The sequence below is a fragment of the Neovison vison genome, chromosome 12 (assembly GCF_020171115.1).
Source record: "Neovison vison isolate M4711 chromosome 12, ASM_NN_V1, whole genome shotgun sequence".
In the NCBI taxonomy this organism is placed as follows: domain Eukaryota; kingdom Metazoa; phylum Chordata; class Mammalia; order Carnivora; family Mustelidae; genus Neogale; species Neogale vison.
Genome location: NC_058102.1, coordinates 54,054,491 through 54,064,193, shown reverse-complemented (window position 1 = coordinate 54,064,193; position 9,703 = coordinate 54,054,491). Strand labels below are relative to the sequence as shown.

The following is a 9,703-nucleotide window of genomic DNA, read 5'->3' as shown; positions in this document are numbered from 1 at the left end:
AAAGATAGGTGGAAAGGGAGTAAAAAGGCATTTTAAAAAATTGAGAACAGTGGTGAAAGTGATGGCACTGATTAACAGAGATCTTAGATGGAGTAGAGAGAAAGAGGTGAAACCAAACGGCTGCTAATATTCTGCCAAATGAGAGGGTTACAGGAATGCAAGTATCCAGGTGTCTGAGGAGAGGGCGAGGTCGAGGAGTGAGGTGGGGCTGAGAGATCTCTTCAGAATAAGATACCTACCGGAGGATTTCTTCCAAGATCTTTTTCTACCAAATGAGGTTTTAACTTCAAGACAACCAGTCTTGAGGGACAAAAGAGCCTAGAATATTTTATGGAATGTGTGATAATGAAGTGATTCATATGGCCAGAGCAAAACAAGGCCACCACAGGGTCATTCGACAATTCAAGCATCTTAACAATTTCCACAGGCAATTTGATAAATGACTCAGGATAAATTCAGCTCACCAGCAGCTTATACTCAGAACATTTCCCCCCTTGGGCTGAGGGAACATTCCAAGAACACATTTAATGAGGTGTTATACTAACCAGCCATTCCCTAGGTCTATGTCTCTATGAGTGCTGAAGCTAATTGCCGAATAAACGTGTTTTTTCAAATATCCCTTACCTCTACACAGACCATTTTCAAAGGAATCACATATCTTCAGTTGTTAACCTCTATCGACAAATCTTTATTGATGAAATAATGTGACTTTCGGTGCGACTTAGTGATAACATAACAGGCTGACTGGCGAAAGGAAAAATAAGACCAAAACTCAGTAGAATCTTAGCAGAAAGGGGAAAATTCGATGTCACTAGTAAGAGTACCAAATACGTGTGCATAATATTTTACAAATCTTGTCATTTATATTTAGTTCACTTGATTTGCACAACAATCCTGTTTTACAGGTGGGAAAACTGCTTTAGAGATTATAAGTGATTTATCTAAGGTCACTGGCAAGTCATTTTTCCCCGATACACATCACTTCCTCAATTGCCCAGTAAAATACATTAAATCCTCGTATGTCCAGTATTACATGGGGTGCACAGCTTAGCACTACATGCTTAGCACTACACAGCAGGAATGTGTCCTGGCCAGGAAGGATCCCCTCCAGGCTGAGTTCCAAGAACTCAGTTGCTCTAGGGACTGGAGAGCGGCACGGACAGCCATTTCTACCATGTTTCCACTAGGTGGCAGTGAAGGCCACCCCGCTCTAATGTGTCACTAAAGAGAAAAGCAAAACAATGCCATTCTTTCAGACTTAGGAAAAGATTGTGTGTGCATGCGCAAGCCTGCACGCTTGTGCATGTGTGTGTGTGTGTGTGTGTGTGTGTGTGTGTGTGCGCGCGCGCACATGTGTTTGCTAGGCAGAGGAACTGAAAAATGAATAGAAACTCTCACTGCCCCCTATGTGGTTTCTCACACTGCTAGTGGGTAGGACCAAAGTGAAAGAAAGACCTTGATTATTTGGCTCTTTGATACTATACTGTGTTCTCTTAGCCCATATCTGTAAGGATGGATCATGGACGTCCACAAAGGTATTGTATGATGTCCAAGAGTATCATTGTCACTCAGCATAAAAGGGAATGTTTTCTCAAGAGGAAGAATTCATGACTTTGGTGCATTCCTGTCTGTGGCTGTGCCTACACTATTGTGTATTACGATCTATTATTGTGCTATAGCTGGTAGGAGGAAAAAACACTTGCAGTATCCTATGGGTGAAGGAACTCAACTGCTAAAGGAATTCAAGACACTTTTGATGCTTTCTTGGTTCAGTAGTAATCAGCATTGCTAGAGCTTAGTTGCAAACTTTGGCCACTGAATAAAGAATAAGAGTTTCCAATTAGAGCAATTCCATCTTAGAAAATAGATGTGGCTGGAAATGAAGAGTTGGAACCCATCCTTTTCACTGAATAATGTTTAGTTGTCATCCTAAATCTTCCAAAAGTTAGGGGGGGAAAAAAAGTGAAATTTGTCTGTCTGTAGCAAAGGCGGAGAAACCCCCACCCCATTTATAAAACCAGAGTTGCCATCAGTTTGAAGGGTGTTCTGCCCGAGGAAACTCATCCATTGGAGGCAGCTGCTTCTCCTCTGGCACGGGGGGGAGGTCAGGTGCTTTCTGTCCACACCTGGCCACGGTGAAGCGACTCATGTGGAGAGCTTCTTCGTACCCTGGGAGGGTGTCCAAAGAGGAGGGCGATTGGCTGAGGGGGCTGTGCGGGTGAGCCACAGCCAGGATTCTTCGAGCTGCAGGGCCAAATATTGACTGCAGGGCTAGCGAGGAAAGAAGGAATAGAGCTAGAGTAACTGTGACATCCTCAGAAATCAGGGACTTTCAACACACTTAATTCCCCTTCATTTTTAGCGAGTGTCCAAACCATTGTCACTCTCAGCCACAAATGTTATGAAAATGCTGTGAAGCTTGTTTGGAAACCAGCTTCACTCTGCTGAGAGATCCTGTCTTCTTTGGGGTCCTCAGCTAATCTAAATTGTGACCCCATATCTCACAACCTGGTCCTTCCCTTTTACAGAATCGGGGCCCTTTATGCCAACCCACTGATAACGCAGACTCCTTAGAAATATTTATTTCTGTCTTATTTATCTTTTCCCAAAGGGCAGTTAGTGAAGCAGGAAAGGTGGACAGCAATGTATCCTCTTTTCAAAAGAAATTTCACAATGTTGTGCCACTGCTGTTCTGACTGGTCTCTCTTCTCCCATTTCAGGAAAGAATATAATATGAAGAAGAGAACAGAAGGACATAAAGGAAGGTGTTTTATAATCATCAAGGTGATGTTAAGCTAACATTTAAATGTATCAACAGATCCACTACAGAACAAAGAATGGAAAGTACACATGATTAATTTCTTCAAAGATCCAAAATAATATATAGGTAATAAAAAATACAGGTTCTTGGGGCGCCTGGGCGGCCAGTTGGTTAAGCATCAGCCTTCAGCTCAGGTCATGATCCCAGGGTACTGGATCGAGCCCCGCATCGGGCTCCTTGCTCAGTGGGGAGCCTGCTTCCCCCTCTCCCCTTCCCCCTGCTTGTGTTCCTCTCTCGTTATGTCTATCTCTGTCAAATAAATAAATAAAATCTTAAAAACAATACAGATTCTCACAAAATCCAAGACATTTTTGAAAAAGGGATACACTCAGAGCTTAAAATAGTTTTATCAAAATAACTTTATGAACTGGGTAATTCTTCCTGTAAGACATTTCCAATATTTCCTTCAACATTCTACTTTTTTCTTCACTCTATCATTAGACCAATATTTGAGAACACAGCATCAGTGAGAGTCCAGGTCACCATACCATCAGGCTTCTGGAAATTAAAATAACCCTGAGTTCTAGAATCTTTAATGCAATTCAATCCATGTTTCTATATTGTTTCATCGTCCTGATCATTCTTTTTATTTGTCTTTTTTTTTTTTTTTTTTAAGTAGGCTCCTCACCCAGCATGGGGCCCAGTAAGGAGCTTGAACTCACAGTCCTGGGATGAGATCAAGTGTCTGACTCTTAGCTGAGTCACCCAAGTGCCCCCAATCATACCCTTTTTAAAAAAACTTTATTTATTTATTTGACAGAGAGAGAGACAGCAAGAAAGAGCACAGGCAGAGGGAGAGGAAGAAGCAGGCTCCCCGTTGAGCAGGGAGCCTGACCAGGGACTCCATCCCAGGACTCCAGGGTCATGACGGAGTGGAAGGCAGACACTTAATCGACTGCCAAACATGCACCTCCTTGATCATCCTTCCAAACCCCCTCTCAGGTTATCATGTCAGAGTACTCACAAGTGATTGTGCTCTGGAGAGTGCTGTCATGGTCGAAAGCTATAACTGTCACTTCATAGGGAGACCGGCCCTCATCTTCCCCATTTTGCTGGTGGCTCAGACAGCAGCGGAAGCACGCGGAAGTCAGGCCGCACAGGAGAAGCAGTGCCCCAATGACCACCAGCAGCCTGCAGGAAGACCCCCCGTCCTCCCCATGAAAGCTCGGTGATCTGGTGTGTTTCCCAGTCCTAGCCCTAACTGGTCTTCAGTGTCTACATTTTGACTTTGTTTGACCATTTTACACAGTAATCATAAGATTTTAATTCCAACACTTTCACTTCACAGGCATACTTATTTTGTCAGTAAGACTTAATCAGTTCATTAAAACAATAAGAGATCTAATATGGTTTGGAGGATCTGCTTTCTACTCTATATTCTCCTTTCTATAGACATTTCTAGAAATGAGAAAATACATAATAACTTTTTGATGTTGGCTGGGGAGATGGTATTGAAATAGGAAATCCTGGCATATTGTCACACAGTTAAAAATGAGGTAAAGAAATTTGACTCCATGAGATGCTAGGTAAGAAGGCTGGATTCTTACCAGCCTGATGTCTTTTTTTTTCTGATGTCAATATATTTAAAAGCTAAAAAAGTAAAAATGAATGCTCCTGAGAAAAATAAAGTTCCTTTGAAATGTCTTTCTGGGTATGAAAGCTGAAACTTACCATATATACCAGAGATGTACCCAATCTGTGGTCATGCAACTATGGAGAAAGAATAAAGGATTTTTTGCAATAAAAACATAGTTGGTGCCTATTGTAGTTCCATAATCTGGAATATGAGTTACAATATAGTATGCTACCTTGTTATAATAATAGCATTAAAACTTATATATATATTTTTAAGTTTGCATTTTAATTCCCATTAGTTAACATACAACAAGTTATACTAACTTCAATAGAACCAGCAGAATCTATTGCAAAATGGGATGCCTTAAGTGTTTAATACTATAGATGGCATTGTGTAAATATTTTGTAAATCATTTTAAGGTAGACTAGTGATGATGACAATGGTGCTAATAGAAAATATAACCATGACTACTATAAACAGTTATGATGACAATTACCAGGAAAGAATTTGGAATGTAAAATTACAAAGTTTGAAAAAATGGGTATGAAAGTTAAGGTTTGTTTTTATATTTGAGATAAATTTGTAAAATTTAAACATAAAGAAAATTTCAGTTATAAGCAGGAAAGCAATACAATGAAGTTTATAATTTGTGTCTTGCAAATTGCTGCAAAAAGGGTCCCCAGTATACCATAAAAATTCTCACCATGAAAAAACCCCTAAACTTTCACTTCCATTATCAAAACTGATATGCACACCCACTTAAGCCAAACAGGAAGGAGGAAAAATGTAGAAACCAGTTTCACCATGTTAAAAGTTAACTAACTGAATTTTCTCTATAGAGGCGACACAATTTTATGGATTGCATGGAAGAAGGAATATGGGATAAGCTCAGGAGTGGGAAGGAGAGAGGAAGGAAATATTTATCTTTGAAGATGAACAAACTTAATACTAGTTTCTGATATATTGAACTGATGACATCTATTGAAATTCTCTTTTACATCCTCTCTTTGGTTGCACAGTTGTAGAACATACAGTTTGTTTTTCAATTAACAATGTCTCCTGTAGGTTTCTTGCATTCTCCATTTATTTAAAGCCTCTTCTAGTTCTAGAGTTATGATTCTGAGTCTGTTAAAAGTGATTCTTCCCAAGTGGTAGGTGTCTAAAACCTCAGTGTGACAAGCAACCCAGGTCACCACCATTTCCCCTGGGTTTAACAGTCTTGGCTGTTGAGAAACCCTTCCCATGGCTAAATATTTGTTTTCTTTCAGGCTGGGCAAGTGTTTTGTTCCAACTGCCCCTGCTTTCTTAATAATTTACCTCCAAGTGGAATGAATCTCTTCCCCTTTTATGTCCTCTGTATCTGTGTAAGACCTAATAGTGACAGGTTTAGATTAAGGGATTACAACCTCAAGGTGATAGCTGCATGAAGTCTGCAGGAAGTATTGACACGCCCTAAAATACAGAAAATGCTCATCATAGTTCAGATGGTGAGGTTACTTTGGAATTACCCAAACATATATGCCGGGGATGAGATTTTAAATCCAATGGGTCCTGATGAGTCACCGAGAAGCATGGGAAGGAAAGCCATTCACAAATTTCTGTGGCTGTATGAATTGAGATTAATTGTGCTGTTTTAATGGGAAGATAGGCTTTGGAAAAAATGCTTTCAGTGATGTTATTTTAAGTACTTAGGATGACACAAAGGCATGTCTTTATTTTTGCATGATCCGTCTACCAGACTGGTGGGTTGATGCCCATAAGTAAAGATAAAGGGAAGTCAGAGATATTTAACGACCTCTTGACCTCCTGTTTTGGGTACTAATGTTTTTGTCTGTTTCTCCTTCTTCCCAGTTTGCTCTCAGATACTTACTGTTCAGGATTCACGCAGTTCTCCTCACATCTTGCCAGGGGAAGCTGCAGGAAGGGAAATAGTCTCAGACAGGGAAATGTCTCATCTGTTCTGCTCAGCAGGCTGCCATCGCTTCCCCATGACTCTGCTCTGTTAGTTTACTTGGTGAGAGCCGGGAAAATATGAGGACAAGGTCATAGGGTCAGCCCTGTTTCTTTTCATAGCTCCCATGCATGTGTATTATTATAACTGAAGTGGGAGAAACTAGAAGAGCAAATATCTAATCTGTCGGGGGTTTTCCATTTGTTTGTTTGTTTCGGTGGGTAAGCATTACAACTTTTGTGAATGAGAGGCAGAGGCAACATTTAAATCAATTTGTCCTAGAAATGTCCTAATCTATCCCTCAGGATATTGTTATCACCTTCCTAAATCTTTCCCAGTTACAAATTGAATTCTACCCCACTCCTCTGTTCTATTCCCTTAGTTCATCAATAACCCACCCCTTCCCCCCAAAAAAGGAGAAAAAGGAGGGGAACAATTTTATTTATTGAATACCCACTTTATGCCAGTCAGGCTACTAAGAAGTTTCAGTATGTCATAACATTTCATCACAATAATCATGTAAATGGGTATATTTAACCTTATTTTGAAAGGTTACATGACAGAGGCAAAGGGGTTTAAGTTAACGTGAGCAACCACACGCTCCTATTGATGTAGCCAGAATTCAAATCCAACTCTATTATATATGTGTGCTGAATGAATTAGTAGAACAAGGGCTAAATCTGCTCTGACAACACCTTGATATTGCTATCAAACCCCTCCTGCTACTGATGATGAAAGCTTCTTCTCCTTCTTTTACCTTGTATTTCAGTTGACTTTTTCCCTCACATAGAGGAACTTTTGTTTAGAAACTGCATCTCTCTTCCAGTAAATCGAATGACTTAGTATTCTCAGGAAATCAGCAACAAGGGAAAGATATTTGTACTTATTGAGAGTTTATGGGAGGAAGAGGGGACATACAAACTCAAGACATACCAGGTGAAAAGGATTTGTAAAAGGACTTAAGAGCTGTCCTCTGCAGACAGCATTTGAGAAGCTCCTTTTTATTTCTTTTAATGTAAAATGGTTGGCCACTAAGGATGACAAAGTGTGTACTTCCTCTAACCCACCTCTGGTTCTTTGTTTCTCTTTTGTGGCTAAAGTTAAGAGAAGCTTAAAGTGCTAAACAGAGAAAATACTTCTTTTTGTGACTATTGCCAAAAAAGAAAAAAATAAAGAAAATTAAAAAGAAAGAAAGTTCAGGGCAAGGAAAAGAAGAGGAAGCAAAAGGAAAATACAAGAAGAAATGGATTTACAGACAATAATTTAACTGGGATATAGAAAGCAAAACAGTCGGTCCATTCTCCTCTAGGAGATGTACAGGAATCTGATACAAGCCAGTGCTTCATTTGCTTTTTCTCTCTCTCTCTTTCTTTTAAAGTAGGCTCCACACTCAGCATGGAGCTCAACACTCTGGGCTTGAACTCACAGCCCTGATCAAGAGTTAGATGCTTAACTGACTGAGCCTCCCAGGTGTCCCCGCTTTTCCTATTTACTAGTGTTCATCACTGTGTAAACTTCCCCTTGACAATTGTCCAGAATCCTCACCCTACTGACCTTTTTTATGAGTTACCTAGGGCCTTCTTATTTTTGGTGGGGAGAAATAAAAGGTCAGAAGTATTTTTTAAGAGTTTTAAGAGTTACATGATCTGGAAGCATGTAAGTTGATAGAATTGTATCAGGGCTGATGTGGAAACTCTGTTTAGGGGAATTATGTGTTCATTTTGATCATTTATTTGGGATCTTGAGGGATGAATGGTAAGATGCTAAAAGAGAGAAATGGGGATGCCTGGGTGGCTCAGTGGGTTGGGCCTCTCTGCCTTTGCTCAGGTCATGATCCCAGGGTTCTGGGATCGAGCCCCGCATCAGGCTGTCTGCTCAGCAGGGGACCTGCTCCCCCCTCTGCCTCTACCTGCCTCTCTGCCTACTTATGATCTCTCTCTCTCTGTCAAATAAATGAATAAAATCCCTATAGAAGAGAGAAATATAGATAGGTGGCACTTCTAAATTACCATAGCTATCCTGCATGTATCTATGTTTACCCTAATTTCTGTTCCTCCATTTCACCGATGCCATCAGCCACACAGGGGCCATGAATCCTTATCACACTAAGGAAACATGCTAGAAATTCTTTTCCCCACTACCTCTTTGGTTCAGTCTATGTCCTTCCCCCCACTCATTTCCCCCATGGTCCTTCTGAGAGTTGATTTGTCTGAGAAACAAACAAAAGTTTTATTTTTGCATTTTCTCAACTCACCTGGATGCAGGACACCAGGGCAGAGGCTATCACGGCCTGGGCTCGCACCCCCATGGGGCCGAACGGCTTCTCCAGGATCAGGTGCAGGGTGTCGACGTCTGTTGCCTCCTTGCCATGCTCTGTGTCGGTCTATCTTCTTGACCTGGAGGACTTAAGGAGACAAACTTCTCTCAGCAATAAATCTTTTGCTCTCTCTCGCCTCTTACTCCTTTGGGCTTTTATTTTCTGTGGTCTTTCTCTCCCCTTTCATCCTGGCTTCTTTCTCTACGTCTATTCTGCTGTTACGATCTCCACATTGACTTCTCTCTGCTTTCTACTAGTAATTCTTTCTATTTGTCTTTTACTTTCTCCCAACTGTCCCCCAAAGGAAAACATTCAGGGAGGACACATCAGTCCTCAGAATTAGGTATTTTTATAGACAGTGGTGAGAAACTTGACTTGAGGAAGCTCAAAGGGAAATAGCTGGTGACGGAACAAGCTCTCTTGTCTCCATCAAATAAAGGAGTAAAACTTTTGGTCCTTCACTGCGGCAGTTCACGGGGGACCACTGAGTAACTGCCAATCTCCATTCCCTCCCCTCTCCATGTGATTAGCCCTCCTCTCTTGGTTCCCTCCTCCTTTGAAATCCTTCCCTTCGCTATGTTGATAATCAACTCTCCTGGTTCTGGGTCATTTATTTTAACCATTGCAGTAGCCCTGAGGTTGACAAATGGACTGGAAAGCACTCCCATCTTTGAGGAAAGCAGGTCCCCTCTACCCTGACTTTAGTTTCCTTTGAAACACATTAGTCAGACAGACACACATATTTTTTTAAACTGGGTTCCAAAAAATAACGAATAAACTGGGTTCCAAGATCTATGGGTCTCTAGATTTCTCTCTCAAATAAAATCTAAGGTCAGAGTAAAAATAAGCACACATGGAAAGAGAATATTTGTAAAGACACATCCCTACAGGAATGAGTGAATACTGTATAAATGATTTATACTTAAGTCAGTAGGTTTTTGCTTAATGCAAAGTATTTAAAATTTTTTTAGATCCAAAGTATTTCATTTATATTAGTATTATTTGTATTAAATTAAAATATTATAATATTAGTATTTA

The 9,703-nt window shown here is 40.5% G+C and overlaps 1 protein-coding gene across 2 annotated transcripts; it reads right to left on the bottom strand.

Moving 5' to 3' along the window:
• Positions 1-667: 667 nt before the first annotated feature.
• Positions 668-9,227, bottom strand: TMEM52B (transmembrane protein 52B). Of its 2 annotated transcripts, XM_044226747.1 has the most exons (5): positions 8,603-9,227; positions 6,268-6,311; positions 4,493-4,531; positions 3,786-3,952; positions 668-2,271 (listed from the first exon to the last, which is right to left on the bottom strand). In XM_044226747.1, exons 1-5 carry the CDS (start codon positions 8,654-8,656, stop codon positions 2,030-2,032), a joined length of 546 nt encoding a protein of 181 aa, XP_044082682.1. In that variant the 5' UTR covers positions 8,657-9,227; the 3' UTR covers positions 668-2,029. The 2 variants fall into 2 exon arrangements, with proteins under 2 accessions (XP_044082682.1, XP_044082683.1); XM_044226748.1 differs by lacking the exon at positions 4,493-4,531.
• Between the last annotated feature and the right edge of the window lie 476 nt (positions 9,228-9,703).

Excerpts from the sequence above, each read along its gene's own strand:
- TMEM52B (XM_044226747.1), bottom strand. The coding sequence starts at position 8,656 with ATGGGGGTGCGAGCCCAGGCCGTGATAGCCTCTGCCCTGGTGTCCTGC. Across the intron at positions 3,953-4,492 it reads GTACATCTCTGGTATATATG|GCTGCTGGTGGTCATTGGGG; the intron begins GTAAGTTTCAGC and ends GTCTTCCTGCAG. Across the intron at positions 2,272-3,785 it reads TCTCCAGAGCACAATCACTT|CCCTGCAGTCAATATTTGGC; the intron begins GTGAGTACTCTG and ends TTTCCTCGCTAG.